Below are 21,327 nucleotides of genomic sequence, written 5' to 3' on the forward strand. Positions count from 1 at the left end.
AATATAGTAACTTTTAAGTTTAAAAAGCCTGCCTTAAAATAGGACCAATTAGGTCCTAGGACAGGTATCGGGATCAAGGACAGAGCACCGCACATTTGCACCTTTACTTTGTATCCACTGATCAATCTGCTAAGATGCAGAGTATGTTATGAATTTTTCAATACATTTTTTCTATTTTCTATTTTAAATGCTGGTATTTGCTCTCCAAGCCACACAGACATGGTTCCTAAAATGGATACCAAGGGAAGGCAGGCAATTATTTGCTAAATAGTAGGAGACGTGGGCACTAGGCAGAGCCTTTAAACAAACACAAAAGGGAAGCTAGCAGCACTGGCGTAGTGTTTATGAATGGTGGCCTCTAAGCTAGACACCTGGATTTGATTCCCCACTCCTCCACATGCAGCCAGCTTGGCCTAGTCAGAGTTCTCTTAGAGCTGTTCTCTTAGAGTAGTTCTATTACAGCTTTCTCCGACCCACCCATGTCACAAGGTGTTTGTTGTAGGAGAGAAAGGTGCTTGTAGCTGGTTTGGGACTCCTTCTGGTGGTGTAAAACTGGGTTTAAAAACAGCTTCTTGGGGGAGATTTCTAAAAATTAGCCGGCTGGTGGCAGCGTGTCAAAGGAGAAGTATGAGGAAACCCCTCCAAAAGTACATCTAGTGAAGACTCAGGATAACCACTGAGTAATCCCCAGAGCAACTTGAGAGGCTGGAAGGCTCATTGTTCAGCAGGGCTATTTTGCAAGAAGAATTAATCAGCCTTCAAAAAAAACCTAGACCCAAAATTAAAGGGAAGTCAAAATGATAAAAACAACATAAAACAGGAAGCATGCTAATGCCACTAAATTAGAGGATATGAAATGAATAAGTTAACAGATTTATTCTGGTAGCTAAATGACAGTGCCAGACAAAATGATCTGGAGAGGAAATGTCACATAGGCTAACAACATTAAATAATGTTTAAACTGCTTTCAGGAGAGCCAATGGTATAAAGCCTAGTGCCTTCGTAAAATCAGTTGATTAAGCAACTTTAAAAGTGTTTAAATGTTGATATGGCTGAGTTCTCATTGCCTATTCTGTAGTAAAAAAAACACATATCAATAAAGAATTACACCAATATTTAGCCATTACAGTTACCAGGTCATACAATGCTCATTTAACTGATCCTATTTCACCATGCTATCACAGAAGGTTTGCCCTGAAGTGGAGATGTATTCAGAGAATATGTCCCCAATTCACCAATAGGGTCTGTGCTCTCTTGGGAAGGGGGTGGGAAGAGAGACTAATCTGTAATCTTCAACCTGGTCTGAGGAATACCCTTCCCCTTGTTTTCCTCTGGCAGCAACATGGGCTGGTATGCTCAGACTCTGATTCATAAAGGAAGTTGCTGAGAAAAGCAATTTACCTGCAAGTAATAGCTGGCTCCCCAGCACAAGCAGGAGGGAGTTCGCCTGAACATAACTAAGCAATTTTACAGGTAGGAATTATACTCGTGGTTAACCATATGTCATCTATACAGAATGTTCTTCAGCAGTTTGCTCCCCCATGATGATTTCTAAACTGCAGAATGGAGCACACTCCTTGCCTTTTCTTTTGGCTTTTCTCCTGTTGAAAGCAGGAAGTACCCCATAACTCCGCTGAAATGAAGCAGAGTGCACAGAATAGGTTCCCTCTGTGAGAAGAAACACGAGCACCCAGTAGAGAAAAGCGGCATATAAGAACCAACTCTTCTTCTTCTAATACCAAAGGGGGCTATGTCTTACTCTAGAAATATCTGGCACATGCTCATCCACAGGTACCAGAAAGAAAACATCACCGCCCAAAAAAACAGTTTTCACTGATAAGTACACATTTTTTGTCAGATAATGCAGTGAGAAATAGGAAAAGTCACTGAAGTCATGCCCAAGACAGAAAATATTTAACCACATTTATCCAGAAAGAAGGGAGAAGCAGGAATAGCTGCATCACATGGTGTGTGAGTGCTATCCAGTCACTTCTGACTTAATGGTGACCCTACAAATTAATGACCTCCAAAATATCCTATCATTAGCAGCCTTACTCGGGCTTTGCAATCCGAATGCCATGGCTTCCTTGCCTGAGTTAATCCCTGTTTTCCTGCTGCGTACTATTTTCCCTAGCATGATTGTGTTTCCCACTGACTCTTGTCTTCTCATAATGTAACCAAATTACAAACACAGTTTAGTCATTTTAGCCTCCAGGGAGAGTTTAGGCTTGATTTGAATTTAGAACTTGCTTATTTGTCTTTTGGGCACCTTGTGGCATTTGTAAAAATCCTCCTCTAACACAATTCAAATGAATCAACTTTTTTCCTGTCAGCTTTCTTCACTGTACAACCTCCATGCCCATATGCTGTAATGAGGAGCACTATAGTATGTATTATCTTGATCTCGGTCAAAAGGGACACTTCCTTACACTTATGGATCTTTTTTGGCTTATTCATAGCTGTCTTTCCTCAAGAAATCCTTCTGATTTCTTGGTTGCATATCACATGGTAGGGTCCCCCAAAGTGGGCACCTGTCATATGCTTTAGGAAAGTGAGCAGGGTCATCATGATGGCAGAGCCAAAGACTGATAAAGGACCTTTTCCTCCTCATGACTCATCGATCAGTTGTAGAACCAGAGGACACCTATTCCCCAAGCCCTCTCCCTGGCAGTCTTCTCCCTGTGTGTTTTATCCTCCCTGACTGGTCATCATCTTATCAGTGTGTGTGTGTGCGCACACATGCACACACGCACACACATATATAGTGTCTCCCCCCCCCCCCCCCCGGCACCCTCTGTGTGCATATTCCCCAGCCTTCTTCTCTGTGTATGTGTGCTTGGCTTTGTCTCCTGTGGCAGCCATTTTGCAGCAGTGCACACCACCCAGCTTCAAAGACCCAAAGTTCTCCACAGGCTCAAAAATGTCACATGGTATAGATTAGCATGAGAGGAGGTGCATCTCCATCTGGAAGTTTTGCTGATTTTATAGCATTCTTGGCAAAAATAAAGGATAGAAATATTTACTTTCTCTGGATTTCTCAGCCCTATCTTCTTTGTACATCCTAAATCCCAAAACCCAAGTGCAATCCAGGGTGCACAATCAAATAGCCCACTGTATGTACACTTCCTGGGCATGAATTCTAGTAATTCACATTTCTGTCACATATACAGAACGGAGGCGGGGGGGGGGAAGGAGATTCAAGAGAGTGTGTCTACTTACTTTTCATCATTTGCAAATTTAATTCCACTAGAAGTGATCGGGTCTAGGAAAAACCAATCAAATCCTGGGAAGTATCTATATATCTGAAGAAAAACATTTACAGGTATGTGAGCAATTAGTGTAATCATCTGGACAAATAGTCATACTCTACTTCTAAATAAATATTATTGAAAAATAAGTTGCTGTCACATATGACTCCAAAGGAACGTGCACTGTCAAGCAGCATTTCTGCATGGCTTGGCTTTGCACAGACTACTTCGGAGATATAAGTCAAGTCAAATACCTTTGTTGGCAAAATAGCAAAACATGTATATAAAAGACAAAGCAATTCAAATCTCAGATCACTTGCAGAAAATCCCATGAAGGAATTTTGCAGTGCCTTCAGTTACTTGAGGTTTGTGATCCAGTAAAAGAGAGTGCACTACTGTCGAGGAACCGTGAATCTTGCTCGCCCGCATGAGAGGATATATGCAGCATTCTCTAAGATGGTTGTGTTGCTCACAGAGGAGGAGAACACGCTCCACTGACTCAGGTTTCTGGGTGGGACATGAGCAGAGTCTGTCGGCATATCGGATTTTAGCATATTGACCTCTAGTCACTGCCGTTGGTAGAAGGTTTAGCCTTGCTAGCATAAAATATTGCTTCAGGGAAGACAATTTTAAAGATGTAAAGTACCCCGGGATCCTTCTTGTTGGAGGATAGATATCAAAAAAGATGGGAGAGCATGTTCTGCTTGCTCCGGCAATAGTGTTCTGATAGTCAATATCCAAGATTCGTTGCTGGAACTTTCTTTGCTCATTTGTGAATCATTTTACAACTGAATTCACTAAAATAAGTATGTCTGTGCAAAGTAGCCTGCTTCTTTACAGGAGGAAAAATGTTCTCAAGATCACCCACCCTTTATCCCAACAATTGAGTGCCCTGCTCAATGCACCTTAGCAGTTTATAACACAAAAATAGTAGAGAAATTGTAAGCCCCTATCCCCAGTAATTACTCACAAACTAGCTCCACTTAGGAAGGAATGGGCAATTGGGCAGAGGACTGAATTGGCTCTCTGCTTCTCATGGACTTTTCTCCAATGGCCAAGGAAGGCCATCATATCAAAGCCAAGCCACCATTTTCCTTAAACGGACTTGTTTTGGGATGGAGGAGAATGACAGCTTTGGGGGGGGGGTAGCCTGTCTCTGAGGCAGGACAATGGATTTTGTTCGTAAAAAGGGGCTGAATCATGTTTCCTGCTTCACTCTCCTGCCCTCTTTCTAGCAAGAAGGGGCACAACTTACTACGCAGAAAATAAGACCAACAAGTGGGCTTACCTTTCCCACAATCAGCCCAGAAGTGGAGCAGACAGCAACTCCACATGAGATTTAATATGGACGGGACTGACTGTTCTGAGTGATGACTTACAGTCTGGTCTCCTTAGCATGGACAGGAACCACCTATTGGCTTGCACCTTCATAAGAATTCCAGCTATTGCCTAAAATGTCAAAATTATTATATCCTGTTTGCTCATTAACTAAGCTTCTGAGCACTTCAACAGAGATTGCAGTGGACTATGTGGTAAATGTAATAAGCTACCTCTGCCCATCTTCAGCACTGATACTTGTCATTTGTTTGTATATGCCTTCTTTAATGGTTTGAGAATGGAAAATAATTTTGAATTATCTTGCCTTTGACTATGAGAAATAGTGGTCACCAATACTTCTGCAGAATGCCCCTTATAATGACCAGGCAAACCCAACAGAGGAAAAGAATACTGCACAGATCTGGCAAATGCAACATTTCAGAAAGCCCATGAGCAAGGTGCTCAGCAAGACAATGAAGATGCCCTAGAATTCTTGATTCAGCATGTGAATATGAGTAATTCATGTAAGTCAGAAATGGAAGACAGAAGTTCCAGCCAACAAATCTCTACTTGCCACTGAAAAGGGATGGCTTCTTGCTTCCTCGCGTATATTTGTAAAAGGGGACTCCAGTATCAGAGCATCTGGAGGAGTTTCTGAAAAACAAAATGAAGCAGAAATTCATTTATTATTTACATTTATATTCTGCAATTCCCAATGCAGCAATTCACAACACATAAAAATCAACTACAATTAATAACCCCCTACCACATCAGCCGCAGGGCTGTCCCCGAATCCTGGCCCCAACAAGGTGGTGAGCCAGCAACTTTTGGTCGACAATGACAAATGCTGCTGAGATATCGAGCATAGTGAGAAGGGCCAAACCATCTCAATCCAGCTGGTGAAGAAAATCATCTATTAGGGCGACCAGCACCATCTCCACCATATGGCCAGGCCAGAAGCCCAACTGCAAAGGATCAAGGGCTGAAGTTCCTCCAACTATGCTAGAAGCTGATCTGCCACTCATCATGATAGGCAGAGGCCTCTGTGCTAGCCATACAAAAATTGATGGAGGTTTCAAAATAGCAGTGCTTGGTGCATTGCAACCAAACCAATGATATTTGCACAACTCAGAGAAAGAAACCAGACCTGTATGAATATTTAGCATAAGCTACAAGAACAAATTTTCTTAGTACTTGACACAAAGTAGTTGATAGCACTTTCCCATTTATTTTGAAAGTTTCTAAGCCTCCCCTCCCCTCAGTGGTTACCCCCCAATACAGAGCTTGTAAAGACCTACAAGCTTAACCCATATACTGTTTCTTTTGGGAAAACATCACGATTGAAAAGCCCCAAAAGGTATCACTGCTTTGAAAAGCACTAATAATTAAAGTACTCTACCAAACCAATTTCTTACCTCTTTCACATAGACGTCTTACTAAGTTGGTTGCAACTCTAAAAAGACAGAAAACATTAACCTAGAGTTAAAAATTATAGAGTTATAACATCTGCACTTAAATGATCTTACAGTCCAGTTCTGAATGAGTATAAGAACTAAGTCCTGCTTCACTCAATGGGATTTACTTTCCAACAAGCGTTGAATTCAGGATGGACCTGACCTAGTTAGTTATTTTAAAGAGAGGGCACAGAGTCTCTTTTAACCATTTCTTACTTGTGTTAGAAAAATAAAATTCTTGTTTAATAAATTAATACATTTTAAAACCCTAGAAACGTAATCAAGGATTCCTATTTGGTGCGTATGGCACATTAGTATTAGTCTGCAGTATGGGGGAATGATAGTGGTGCCCCTGTTCTTCTTGAGTTGGAATGCCACTCTTGCACCCAAGAATGCACAGTATTGCAATCTAAGTGTCAGTTCTTGCTGCTGTGCCATCGACCCACCCTAGCCGGCAGCAGGTTATCACTGCTTTTGTGCAAATTAAGTTCTATGTTCTGGTCTAATAATTTTGACTCTAAGAAAAATACTGACATGAAGACTTAACATTTCTGAATTTCAACCAAGAGATGAACAGGTTGGATTTAAAACCTATGAAGAAAAGGGAAGAGTTTGTGCACCATTGTAATAGGTCAGGCCTACATTTGTTTATGTTCTTCAGCCTATGGAAGAGGCTACATAGTCCCTTGCCCAAGCAAAATCCTCTCTCTGGGGATGTCATTTAAGTTTTCTTGCATGAAATTGTGATAATTTCACCCTCCCTCAAAGAATTTCCATTGTTCTTGTTTTTAGCTGATCAGCCCCCTTTTTTCTTCTTTATTTTTCCTCTGGCTGTCCTACTCAGTTATTTGGGTCTCAGCTGAAGAACTCCATTTGAATCCTGTCAGCCAAGGTTGCAGCATTAATCATTTACTCTCCATCACAGAAGCTCTAAACTGTGAAGATCAAAAACAGTCCTCCTGGCAGGGGAAAATGCCTTTTACATGCTGAAGAGTAATTTTAGGTCTCTAATTGGTTATCTTTATTTAGTGGCTCTTATTTTCCATTTTTAAAAAAAACCCAAGATTTGATGTTGCTAAAGTGTTAGCCTTCTGATAAACAGAAAAGGGCTCCTGGGACTTGCACGTGCTGAAGTAATGTAGAACTGGGACTGTCATTTGGAGGGGAAACGGATGAGGTTGAAAGAAAAAGTTGGCTGGATCCACCCCACTGTCTTCAAGGAGATAAACATTTGAACTGCAGATTAAAAGCACAATACATAATAAAGTTACTTTTTAAACTCTGAATTCACCACACCCCTTGCCTTTTATTTTAGAATAGACAGAACTTCTTTAAGAACTAAGAACATGCAATTTTTCACTCTTGCCCCTAAAGACACAATTATGATTATTAATAATAATAATCAGATAATCATAATATGATTTATTAAGATGTATTAAATCATTTATTAGATTTATTAACCACACATCCCTAATAGGCTCAAGATGGTGTACAACGTTTTAAAATTCTCCATAAATATAAACTGATAAAACAGCAAAAACCATAAAACTATAAACCTGAGTGATGCCGTTATCTCACCTCTTAGGTCTTGTTCTTATTCTTATATTTTTAGGCCATCTAAGCTGATATATTCCGGAGGGGAGAGACCCAATGATTTTACTTGTTTGCCCTGGCCTCAACATATGCCTAGTGGAACAGCACTCTGACAGTTCCATCAGGACCTGGGCCTCTGTAGACAGCATATTCCACCAGGCTGGGGCCAGGACTGAAAAGACCCTGGTCCTGGTCATGCACACTTTTGCGGCAGGGACAGTCAGCATATTAGCACTTGATGATTTTAGTGTTCTAAGCTAACTAAAATCCTATTTTTTCTTACTTTGTTCAATAGAACAAGGAATTCAATTCATCTTATCTGTAACAGCTTCACTGTATAACATAAAAAGCTAAGGGGTTGGTGGTTGGAGAGTGGGTGGGGCCTGTCTGATCTTTGGCCCAATCAGGAAGTGCTTCATGCCTCCCGATTGGGTCACAGTCTGGACAGGGCCCGCTCCCCCAGCCTGTCCAGAAGCGCTCTGGTGAACTTGCCACCATTGCACTCCTGGCCACCCTAGTCCGCCAGTAAGTCTGGCACGGAGGGATGGTTGCCCTTCCTCCTTGGGCCAGGAAGTCATCACACCACTTGAGGCTTCCCGGCCCATGGGAGAAGGGGAACCATCCCTTCACACGGCTAGAGCCCGCTGTATTTCTCCTACAGCGGGCTTTAATGCTAGTCTTAACATAAAATATCATCTAAACCAAATCTGAAAAATATTTCCCCCTACATAGGATTTAATGATTGTGCTTCAATTCAAGCAGGATTTCCTAATTTTCCTCTTCTGCCATCATTCCAATTCAGAACAACAAGCAGTCTCAGGCTTCCTGAATTGCTTGGACCATGAACAAAGCTCTTCTGTTTTGAATATGTTAGTGTGTTTGGCAGCATTCCGAGTGAACCATGCTATCAATGGCTTCACACATACAATGCAACATGCACTATGGAACAAATAGCTCCACTGTATGCACATTTGAGTTCACTGGGAAAGACTCTGGAAACATTCATATTCACATGACATAATGAGACTTTCAAGTTGACCCAGGACAAGGAAGAACTGGGGACCAAGATGAAAGCCAGTAAAAGTAGAGAAAAGGCAAATACCTTTAGAAATTTAAATATCATGTTGTGCATCTAACAAACATTTTCCATGACTGTCAAGCAAACATATTCAAAACCTGAGAATTGTCCACTGCTAACTTGCTTTTAAAAACTAAGTAAAAGCCCTGTGTTTCCCCCCTGAGGCATTTTGCTACCTACGTGAAACAGTATTGTGTACACTTTACAGAACTGGCAACTCTAGAAATGCTGTATAAAGCCAGGTTAGTTTAAACGGAGGTTATCTTTGGACAGACATAATGTGCCAACTGCTGGGCTGCTTGTTATGATTACATTTTGGCTAGTGCCTTAGGGTCTTGTTAGGAAAGGGGTGCCCCCCCCCACACACAGACACACAAATGCAACAGTTTTCCAGCTTCTGCCTAGACTGTCTAATTTTCTTTTTAGGTCCTCTGAACTGGGACTAGAAGATCACTCTGCACACAGTACAAACTTTATCAGGAGCACCATCCTGCAGCTGATACCTGTATACCTAGCTCAGGCAACAAGGGACATCTTTAAAGGTTGTTCTGTAGCAGTGATCCCCAGTGGGCCTCCTGTGAGGCCCCATGCCACTAAAGTGCTTCCTGGTGCTCCTTGTTTCCTCCCATCCCTTCTATCAGCACCAGCAGGAATGAAGTGATGTATAACCCCCATCAGCCTTTTTTGTCTTGCATGTGCTAAATTACAATAATTTCAGGGACCAAATGGAGCTTAAGAGAAATGGGAGGAGAGTAAAATGTGATTTCCTGAATGCTAGAAGTCCAACTGTCTCTGCACTTTGACTGCTTGGTGCTTAGCTACCTCCTCCTTCTGTGCCTAGCAGTGCCACTAGTGGTGTGACCACTCCGCATTATTTCAGAGCTGCTCTTTCCTCTCCACTTTGCATTGCTGCCTTGGCAGGATGGTGTTGGTTCCCCATCACCCAGCTTGGTGTCGTCGTAAGGAGTGCGGATTTCTAATCTGGTGAGCCTGGTTTGATTCCGCACTCCCCCACATGCAGCCAGCTGGGTGACCTTGGGCTCGCCACAGAACTGATAAAGCTGTTCTGACCGAGTAGTAATATCAGAACTCTCTCAGCCTCACCCACCTCACAGGGTGTCTGCTGTAGGGACAGGAAAGGGAAGGTGAATGTAAGCCGCTTTGAGACTTCTTCGGGTAGAGAAACGTGGCATATAAGAACCAACTCTTCTTCTTCTACCTCACATGGAAAGAAAGGCAGTTTTACACTACAGGACTTGCACAGTTTGGAAGTGCCCCCGGCTGCAACACTCCCCAAACGTCTCCGGGGTCCCCTTCTCTCCTCCCCGCTCTGAAGATATTAAAGTAAAATTCACTGGTTTCTCTCTTATTGATCTCTTTGCCTTACAATAGTTAGTCTCCACAGTTTTTGATAAGTGCAGAGGAGAAAGACTTTAGGGCAACTGTGTGTAATTACTGAACTACCTGGTTGACAGAGTTGCACAGAAGGATGATGTCTGTACTAGTGGTTGTAAAGTGGTTGTATGGCCCAGCTGGGGAGAGGGAGGGGATTGTTGCTGGCTACAATGGTTATTCTTTTAAATTATACCTCCAGGAAGCCATTGTTTGATGATATCCAGTTTCTCCCCCCCCCAAAAAAAAATCATCAAAATGTGACTTCCAAAACACACCCAGAGATACTGTCAAGGCCCTTTTTTATGGCATTATACAACAGATGAGGTTTCACTTTGTTATATCCTATTAACATAACACAGTTGTATCCTTCCTCCTACTAATACAACACATCTAGGTTTCCCTATGTTTTTCCTTCTACCAGTCTCTTTTGATATACAAGTTGACAAAACCTATAGTTATGGGATAAAAAATCCACCTTTCATGATTTCTCCCAATTCTTTCACCTCTATAGTCCTAACATGGCGTACAGCTTTCTGCCCACACAGGTTTCATGACTCTAGGTATCATCATCCTAGGGATGAAAAGGTACTGCTTGGAAAACTCATGCCTATTAAGGCTCTCTACGAGTGGTTCGCTAGATGCAGTACAGAGTCGCCCATCCTAAACAAGAATCTGCCAATCTTTTCTTCATTAACAATGTCCCAAACTACTCCCCAATCCAACAGTTCTCGAATATCAGAATAATGGGAGTAAGACTCTGCCACCAATCAGGTGATGCAGCTGAAGTTCACCTGGCCAACTTGAACCAGCCAGAAGCTCAACATTTCATGGGATAAGGGCATGACTGGTTGTCTCAAGTTGGCCAGGTAAACTCTGATCACATCAGTTGTTGACTGCTAATGGGTAGGGAAAAAAGCCTGCTTTCTACCTATGTCAAACACATCAGGTTTTAGACACTGAAAGGGAGCAAGAATTGGGCAGATGTGGCCATCTAGAGGTACCCTTAAGCAGCAAGCAAGCTACTGGTAGCTTGTGATTGTCCAGCTGTCATCTCATGTCCCAGACTTTCTGAAACAGAAGAAACTATGAATTCAAGTGACCAGCAACAAAATCAGCTGTTGAGTTCTGAGAAGCCATAGTCCTAAGGCTACTGGGAATTACTTCTTAGAAAACACATTCTATAAGGGGTTGGACAAGGTGACCCTGGAAGTCCCTTCCAACTCTATGATTCTATGATAGATTTTTGACAAATCTTGGTTCTAGGAGGCAAAAGCATGTGTAGCAAACCACATTTTATTCAGTGCTACCCATTAGAAAGTAAATTAGACTGCAATCCCCACACCATGCATTAGTCACCTGAGCTATTCCAAAGGGCTGTAAGGTGCCATATGGAATCTAAAGGCTTACCCAGTACCCAAGGAGTGTCCCCAGATATAAACTGGATTGTCTCCACTTCGTGCTTTTATCCAGTCAAAAACATGAAGAGCATCGTAAGTCAGTCCACTTTCTGAAGGACTGCCTATTGAGTCTCCCCAGCCTGAAAGAGAAAAGAATTTTATTCCAGGAAACGTATTCAAAGCTATTAGTCAAAGCAAAGTGTTTGAATTAAAGCCAGAGAAATCTAATATAGCAGCATTTAAATTGCCTCTCAACATTTTAGACTTTGCTAAGATGCTCATTAAAATGAAATTACAAACCACCTAAATAAACATTCAAGCATCTTTCATTCAATTTAGTTCCACAACAGTCTCAGCATTTAGAGGTGGGGAGGGAGCTTCATCCGCACAGTAGCTTGAGGGTAGTGTTGGTTTGTAGTAGAATAGTTACATTCAGTACCTTAGAGACTAACAGGATTTTCAAGGTATAGACCAGGCTTTCTCAGCCCCGGTTTCATGAAACCCCGGGGTTTCTTGAAGGCCCTGGAAAGGCTTCCTGAATGGGTTGGAAGGGGAGGGGCCCTGGGTGGGTGTGTCCACAGCTATGCTTCCCAACCATATTCTGCACCATCACACCACTTCTGGGGTTTCTCAAAACTTGAAGTATGTTTCACAAGTTTCTCAATGGTAAAAAAAGTTGAGAAAGGCTATCATAGATTGAGGTGGGGGACAGGCAACCTGTGCCTTGTGGCTTTCCAGCTGTAAAGTAGTTGAGCTACAGACTTCCTGTCTCCAGTGCAAAGATTAGCTGATGTTATACACCTTTGCAATATGTATGTGTGCGGTAGGGGTGTCTGTGTGTCCTCCAGAGGCCCAATAACAGAAATGTGTTTCATGCTCAGTTCATCTCAGCAGCATGTTGTTTCAGTATCTTGTGATGGCATATTCTGCTTCTGATGCAGTATGCATAGACATATGAAGGCCTGGAAACATTTAGGGGAGGAAAATGTCCTCCCCTCCCTTCCTTCCCTACCAAGGCTTTTTTTTCAGCTTTTCTGAAAAGAAGAAGAAGAAGAAGAAGAAGAAGAAGAAGAAGAAGAAGAAGAAGAAGAAGAAGGAGTTGGTTCTTATATGCCGCTTTTCCCTACCCAAAGGAGGCTCAAAGCAGCTTACAGTTGCCTTCCCATTCCTCTCCCCACAACAGACACCCTGTGGGGTGGGTGAGGCTGAGAGAGCGCTGATACTCCTGCTCGGTCAGAACAGTTTTATCAGTGCCCTGCAGAGCCCAAGGTCACCCAGCTGGTTGCACATGGGGGAGCGCAGAATAGAACCCGGCATGCCAGATTAGAAGTCCGCACTCCTAACCACTACACCAAATTGGCTTTTCCAGACAAGATGGGCATGATGTTTATACAGCTCTTAAATACAAAAAGCACTTATGTCCCTAGGATACCTAATCTCCCTGAGGTCATCATGCAGATGTCATGAACCGTGGCTGGTCCGCTCAATCAGAAGTGACACCCTCAAATAGAACTACTCCAGACACATGTGGTGCTATAAGATGATGGTAGGCTCAAGGAATATTGACAGAGACACAGAACAGAGGGGGAACATCCTTATATAAGGGGTGAGGTGGAAAAAAACAGAACGGGCAAGATATGGCGGGAGGGGATCACACCGGAGGTGACCTTTGACCTAAGGGGGTGCGAAAACCAGACCAGCTTCTCTCTGGCCAGGCAGATGTTGTTTAGACTCAGCTCTGTGAGCAGGGCCATTTCTAAGGCAACAATGTTTTTTCCACAGCAGCCTTCCTATTAAGATCTGCAACAAAACTGGTTAACATTCCCTTTACTTAAAAAAAAATTACATGTTTTAGAATACTGAGCAGGGTCCATCTCTGTAGAATGCTACACTAAAGTCCACCCTTGCCTGAGCACAGAAATATTTGGGAATCCCAAAATACTTTGAGACACATTCTTGGTGTTGCATCATATAATTAAGAGACAGCCAAGGATACAGCTTTGTGCCCATACAGCTAGTATTTTATTTGAAAGTATTTTCGATTTTATTTTGTTGTTTTATTACAGAGGTTTGTTGGCTGCCAAAAGTATGAGAAAAGCAGGACACACTTTTTAAAATCCAACCTGAAGTATAAGAAATCACGGTTGAAAGGATAACATGAGGTTAGATGCTAGTTTTAGTATAGCTTCTATTCTGTCCCTCCACATAAACACACAGAACCAACGCCCAATCTCAGAAACACAGTAGAATTTGTGGGAGGATCATTGATAAAAAATATTAGGAGATATACCAGATAAATGTTAACACATAGATAAAAATATCAAGGAAAGAATCGAAAAATTAATATGCCCATCTTAAAAATAGACTTGGGAAGAGACTCATTTCCGCAGTAATTACTATTCCTCAACTTTTGAGGGTTTTGGAGACCAAGACATATGAAGAAAGGTTGGGGAAGCTTGGTCCGTTTAGCCTGTAGCGGAAATGACTGAGGGAGGATTTGATAGCCATCTTCAAGTATTAAAAGGGTGCCATATAGACGATGGAGCAGAGTTGTTCTCTCTTGCCCCAGAGGGACAGACCAGAACAAATGGGATGAAATTAATTCAAAAGAAACTCCGTCTAAACATCAGGAAGAAGTTCCTGATAGTTAGAGCAGTTTGTCAGTGGAACAGGCTTCCTTGGGAGGTGGTGGGTTCTCCATCTTTGGAAATTTTTAAACAGAGGCTAGATAGCCATCTGACAGAGAGGCTGATTCTGTGAAGGCTTAAGGAGGTGGCAGGTTACAGTGGATGAGCAATAGGGTTGTGAGTGTCTTGCATAGTGCAGGGGGTTGGACTAGATCAGTGGTCCCCAACCCCTGGTCTGGGGACCGGGACCGGGCCATGGATCATTCAGTACTGGGCCGCGGCTCCTCCTCGTCCTCCTCCCCGGCTGCCGCCTCGGAGTCTGCCCTGCCACTCTCCTGCCGGCTCACCTTTGGTGATCTCCAGCGGCTGCCATGGTTGGGGCTCCCCCTCGGCGTGGTAATGCACAGCTGCTGCTGGCAGCGCCCCCAGCGGGTGTTAAGAAGACAGGGGTGCTGGTGGGATAGCAAGTGGGGCAGGGGCTCAGGCAGCGGTGGCATCCCTTGGCAAAACACTACCACCACCACCACCCCCCGGGCCTCAGTAAATTTTAGAAGCATTGACCGGTCCCCGGTGATAAAAAGCTTGGGGACCACTGGACTAGATGACCCATGAGGTCTTTTCCAATTCTATTACTCTATGATTTTAACTGGCTAACTAAGCTAAGCAAGTACCAGGCAAAATACTACCTTAGCAATAGGGAAAAACATATTTTTAAAAAATGTCATCAGAACAATTTTACTGAGATTTTAAACTGTTAATGAAATTCAAGGAATGTTTTAATCATTAATTACATGGCAGTGATCAATTGGATGTGTTACACATACCAGGGAAGAAGGATCTTACCTCGATAATCAAATGTGACTACATGGTAACCAAAAGAACTCAGAACCTGAACAAACAGAAGACAAATACAATTACAAAGGATGCTACATGTTTTGTTTTTTTTTAAGAATCACCCTTTTCTTTCTTGCGCGCTTTCTATGTGCAGTGAGTTGGGGTTGTTTGTTTTTGATAGTGGTAGATAAAAAGTATTCAGACAACTAGATCTCAAGTTCAGGAAAGGTTTCCATTTTATATATTCCAATAAACCTGAGAAAGCGGTGTGGTAGAGCAGTTGATACGAGCCTCTTGTGGCGCAGAGTGGTAAGGCAGCCGTCTGACAGCTTTGCCCATAAGGCTGGGAGTTCAATCCCAGCAGCCGGCTCAAGGTTGACTCAGCCTTCCATCCTTCCGAGGTCGGTAAAATGAGTACCCAGCTTGCTGGGGGGTAAACGGTAATGACTGGGGAAGGCACTGGCAAACCACCCCGTATTGAGTCTGCCAAGAAAACGCTAGAGGGCGTCACCCCAAGGGTCAGACATGACTCGGTGCTTGCACAGGGGATACCTTTACCTTTAGAGCAGTTGATATGTCTGACTACAATGTGGAAGACCTGGGTCTACACTCCTACTTTAGTTATGAAGCTCAAGGGGAGACCTTGGATCACTCATATTCAGCCTGACCTATCTTACAGGGTTGTTATAAGAAAAAATGGGGGGGTGGGGAGAACCATGTATACAACCTTGGGAACCTCAGAAGGAGGGGGAAGGGTGAAAATTTAGAGAATGCAAGTCAAAGATGAATGTGAGTACAACAGCACCTGGGCTTTAGAGGTTTCTCTCACTTTTCACTACCCAAAAAGTCTCAAGTGCCTTCCCTTCCTCTCCCCACAACAGATACTCTGAGGTAAGTGGGCTGAGAGAGCTCTGAGAACAGACTAGCCCAACTGGCTGCATGTCGGGGAGTGGGGAATCAAATCTGGTTCTCCATATTAGAGGCCATCACTCTTAATCACACCATATTGGCTCTCTTCTTCTTCTGAGTAACTATAATGCAATCCTCACCTTGTAAAGTTCCACTCGATGTTCTCCTCCTCTATTAAAAGAATTTGGGAAAGTACACATTAGTTTGTGATTTTTTAAAGTCAGCTTTGGTACATTCTTCATGGTTTCTCTAGAAATACCTTGACTTAACTGAAAACCCAAAGGAAGGTAAAAATAAGCAGTTAAATAACTTATTTGTTGATTTTATGACATATCTGCCACTTGAAATCAACAAGCCATAATTTGATCTGAACCCTTACAATTAAAATACAATGCTATCTTTTTAGAAGTTGGCTCATTTTAAAATGTCTTACCTTGTACCTCCGTTTCCATGCAAGTATAAGAATACAGGACTACTAGAACCCAATGCATCCTCATACCATGGTTGATCCTTTCCTTGAGCATCCTTCCATAAACCTGCAGGAACTGTGTGCCTAGAAGTAATAGTAAAATCAGAAATCTCATCCCTTCTCTGTTCATGCCACCAACAGATTTCAATGACACAGACTACTCAGGAGAGATAGACCAGACAATTATGTACAAAGCACCATCTAAACAGAAATCTATTACTTCAGCAATAGGAACACAAAGACAATGGGCTATTCTTCCTCAGTCCTACTATGCAACACACAATACTCACGAGGCTGACGAATGTTCACCCCAATTCCTTTCTGTGCTCAGTTTTCTCTAAGCATTTACAGAAAGCCTCATGTATTTGTTAGAAACAACTTTAAAGAGTTCTTCCATAGTTATGCCACTTATGCACACTGCATGGACTAGGGTTTCAAGCAGCAATTCCATTTTAACAATGAAAATAAAGCTATCAACTAATAAAGGCAGCCCTGTGCCAAATTCATGCCCTCTAAGTTAAAACTGGTTCAGTTTTCCAGATCATTCTCATATGCAGTCACCCACCATTTGCTGGTACTGGTGGTAGTTATTTGTAACAGCACTGAGGCACCAAACAATGTGAGGAGTATTAGCTAGCTTCAGGAATACCATTTCCTGTTCACTCTTTGTAATGTGTTCTCAATTTCTATGAGAACTCAGGATAAATGCCAGATCTTCTATAGCCAAAGCGCTTATCAGAATGAATTATATGTTATAGCTCTCCAAGGTCTCAGGCACAAGTCTTTCCCAGACCGTCAACCTGATGTCCTCTGAACAAAAGATGCCAGAGGTTGAACTTAGAATATGCTTCTTTTAAAGTATGTCCTACTGCTGAGCTATAGCCTCTCTCAGTATGGAGAATATGCTTCTCATCAGCTTTCAACTCCAAAGCTTCTTTGAGGTATCCCCCAATCCATTTTGCAACACTCAATCAGCTGTGGAGAAACAGTCAGCCTTGGTATTGAACAGTGTTAAAAACACCATCATAACAACAGGATACAACTCTAATACAAGCATAACTACAGAAATGATACTGACAATTGTTGGAAAATGAGGGTATGGAATTATGTTAGAGATTAATATAAGAACACTTGTTTCTATCTCCTAAAAATACAGATTAAGCCTATGGAATATCTGTATTAAGGACTGAACTACACATTATGCAGTTCTCTGAATAAAAGGTTCCCCTCCCAAACTCAGCCACTGAGGGAGGAACACTCGTGAAAAAAAAAAGGAAACAGGAGGAGACAGTTAAAATACTCCTCCCTCCAACCTCCCCAGCCACTGCCCTTTGGAAAGAAACAAAGGCATTAAATCATAATAAGAGTACATACAATGTGGTGACTCTACAGTAAACTTTTTGTTGGGGCTAGCACTCTTGCAGAGTTGCCGCAGTTGCCATTTGTGCTAAGCCACACTTACTGCATCCCTGTTTGCACAGTATCTTGTACAAGCAGGCATGCAATCAATTTGTGGGCACCGTACTATACAGTGAGGAAAGTATTAGGTGCCACACAAAATCTTGCACGAGCAGAGCTGCACCAAGTCCATTTATGTTTCCACTTGCTCATCACTGGATCCAAGCCAATGTGTAATTCTGTTGGCAGACAGAAGCTGAAGGAAATGAGTGTTCGCTAATGCTCAGATAACTGCAGAGACTATGCAAATCGTAGACCTCATGAAAACCTGAAAGCTCATCAGCAAATCTGTGTGAGGAATTTACTGGACATTTCACTTTTTTCTTCAGTACTTTCAGATCATATGATATTAACCCATCAGTGACATTAACTTCTCGCTTCCTTTTTTAATTGAAGATTATCCTTCAAAGTTTTATATCCCATTAATTACATTAAGTAAGCAGCTTATAAACCACCGATATGGCTCAGTGTACTTATCCTGCATTTATATAGCAAGTACTACAGTGCATAGTAATCCCAAAACAGCAGAGGCCTGTAAACCCAAACAGAATTACTTGATGGAAATTTCAAAGGCAAAAAAGGGCCATTTACTGGAAATTCCTAGCTTTAAATACATTTTATTACTCTTCTAGCCATTGTTCCAATTCTCAAGCAACATTATGAGAGAATTTTCCAAAGAGGTAAAAAACAGACAGCTGCAAATTTTGGGTGCCCAGGATAATGAATGGCAAACAAAAGGGATTATAACTAAATGCTTTCCACACAGGTTGGGAGAAGGAAATCCAGTCTTCTTCAATTATTTATGGATCTTTTGTGATGGCCTCTATTAAGTTGCTGCTTAATATCCGCCTACTACCCCATAGGCTGGCATGCCTGGGGGACAGAAATACTGGGCCACCCCTTACAGAAGGCACTTAAGTTTTCTGAAGAGAGAAGATCTCACTCATTCCCCAACCTACAGAAGCCATTAACAACTTTATGTTGTTTTAAAAAAGGCTAGGATGCAAAGAGACTCATACTAGCTAACCAACTCCTTTGGGTGCTTGGCTCTTGTAAACTGGCAGTGATCCTGAATATTCTACAGAGCATACCATAGGAAAGGTATTTTAAATATAAACGAAAATCCATTAACTATGCAAATTCACCATCCCACTGCAGGCCTTCACTCTACCCTCCTTCCCCTTTATGTACTCCTGAGGGTCCACTGTGCCTCCAAACAGTTTAAGGAACTCACTAGGAGCAGAAGCAAAATCCTGCTCCTATATAGTTTCCTCTGAAATTGGACTCACTGGATATAAACTAGTAAATTCAGCAGTACAGGATGCATGCTACAAATAATTGAGATGATTGAGAGACACCCAAAGAAATAACTTTTTAGGAGCCAGTCTTCCAGGGCTGGTTTCAAGGATAAATCAAGGAAGGAAGAACCACATATGCCTCCCTAAGCCCTCTGGATAAAAGAGGGGGAATGGCACAGATTCTGGCAAAATACATTGCTGTTCCTGTACAGCACATGAGAGAATTTACTGGGGAGGAGATGCAGAGACTTGCCTAAGAATCTGTGGCATAATACAATGTCTTTTAGGCATTGTGACAACGGATCTGACTAAAACATGTATTATAACTATTGATACCCAAACTTCTTTGACACAGTTCAAAGCTGAGAAAAAATGTTTGTAGGTGTCTCTCTCAGCTTGTAATATCAGCAAACGTTCCCACAGAACTATAACATGCATCACCCACTGAGGCTAAGAGCCATTCAGAAGTTCTAACACATGTCCCAAGCGAACACCTACCACACAAAAGCAGGTTTTAGGCCTGAACATCATAGAGTAACTGAATAAAAATATTTCCAGCAAACTAGCCAAGAAACCTAATTTAATTTTAAATCCTGTAATATGCATGAAACTATCTAGGGATCACTAACACAAAGTGGTTAACACTGAAGAACTTTTGTACATGCACCAACAAAGTGGGTTGGTCAGCCTGAACATGGATTACAAATTCCTGTTTTAAAACACTTTTAAAGTAACTTAAAAGCTTATAAAAATATAATCTCCAGATACAGCCAATGAATAAAAATGAAAAACAGATCAAAAGAAATAACAGAATCAAAAAAGTAAAACAAAACCCACCCCAAACCTCAAGCCCTCTCTGGAACACCATTTAAGAAAGAGATACATCAAGTCCCCTGGAAGCTAGAGAGCCATCAATTCTGTGCCACTGCTGAAAAAGTAGCCACTGACTGCAGCTCAGATGGCACAAGAATACTTCTGAGACACAGAAAGCATTTGGGGGAAGCCAACATTTAATTAATGCAGCCAAGTATCATACATTGGATAAGTCAGTATTCATAATTATCTGATTTCAAGCGTCAGCAGGAACATCACTAATCACTACTTGGCAGTAATCTGCGAACTCTGACCTGTTTATGTAAGTCCTTCCTATATTACATTCCATGACTTGCTAGAGCAGAGATCCCAACATGACACCCAATGTGTTCCTCATACCTCAAGAAGGAAGCAAAATAAAATGGAGTCTTGAATGGAAACAAATCAGGGAACACCGAGTCATCTCCCCTCCCTCCCTATCTCACTGAGCAGTAATGCAGAGCTCATCTCAGTCAAGTCTGGCACAGCCATGTGGCCTTTGTTTTGCAATAGATAGAGATTATCTTCCTAAATGTTGAACTGGAGATCTCACTGTTCGGCCTCCCCTTTCTTTAGAAATTGAAACTAAATAGTATATTTTTACCAAAGCAAAGGGCCAACCAGTTTTCCTCTGTCTTCTTGGTGCAGGAGATTCGTAAGCCCAGGAGGTATTTATTTAGAATATTTCTATGCCTCTTTTTCATCAAATTATGGTTGCCTTTACCCTGTGGGAATACCCTATTCAGAAGCTGTTGTTACTGTCGGCTTGACACCTTTCATGTTTTGTGATTGGCCCAAAAAGAGAAAAATTTCATCCGTTTTCTAAGAAGAGCCCAACAGAAGACTGACACTAAAATAAAACATGTCTGGTGATCCTAATATGCATGATGATGAAAAGACTCCAGTGGACAGTCGGACAGACAAAGCCTTCCTTACCAGACTCCAATTGTTACACCCTCCTCTGGCTGTAGGTAGTAGTTATAGGTGTGGTTTAAACCTTGGTCCTGAGGCCTTTTCAAGTCAATGAAGTAGGGTGCCCTCACTGAAATAGAAAAATTAGAAGAAACTAAGTGTATTTTCTGTTTACCAGTTGACTGCTCTCATAGCTACTATTTAAATATACAAAACATATCAATGGCTACCATAATAAAGCAATGAAATACTCAGTAATTAAGTGATAAGGAGGGCAGGAAGAATTGTTTAATGCATTTGACAAACAAAACTAAAAAAAGAAAACACAATTTTATCTTGTATGAAGCTGCTTTCCTTAGTGCACAGCTATCAAGATACCCTGCATATCCAGAAAAGTTTGATGAACAATTGTATCTAATTGTTCAGATTAAAAATTCTCCAATCCTTAACATTTGTCCCAAAAGGAACACAGTGTGTGATTTTGTT

At 41.9% G+C, this 21,327-nt stretch overlaps 1 protein-coding gene across 2 annotated transcripts in view; it reads right to left on the bottom strand.

The window, feature by feature from the left end:
* Positions 1-21,327, bottom strand: part of ABHD12 (abhydrolase domain containing 12, lysophospholipase) — a 63,491-nt gene that overhangs the window by 7,435 nt on the left and 34,729 nt on the right. For both annotated transcript variants that reach the window (XM_077335334.1, XM_077335343.1), the window contains exons 3-10: positions 20,866-20,971; positions 16,286-16,405; positions 15,993-16,023; positions 14,953-14,998; positions 11,493-11,622; positions 5,981-6,018; positions 5,140-5,219; positions 3,220-3,302 (exon numbers count right to left, since the gene is read on the bottom strand). In XM_077335334.1, coding sequence (XP_077191449.1) covers positions 3,220-3,302; positions 5,140-5,219; positions 5,981-6,018; positions 11,493-11,622; positions 14,953-14,998; positions 15,993-16,023; positions 16,286-16,405; positions 20,866-20,971 — 634 coding nt within the window. The remainder of the gene's footprint in view (positions 1-3,219; positions 3,303-5,139; positions 5,220-5,980; positions 6,019-11,492; positions 11,623-14,952; positions 14,999-15,992; positions 16,024-16,285; positions 16,406-20,865; positions 20,972-21,327) is intronic.

Source organism: Paroedura picta, chromosome 1 (assembly GCF_049243985.1).
Source record: "Paroedura picta isolate Pp20150507F chromosome 1, Ppicta_v3.0, whole genome shotgun sequence".
Classification (NCBI taxonomy): Eukaryota; Metazoa; Chordata; class Lepidosauria; order Squamata; family Gekkonidae; genus Paroedura; species Paroedura picta.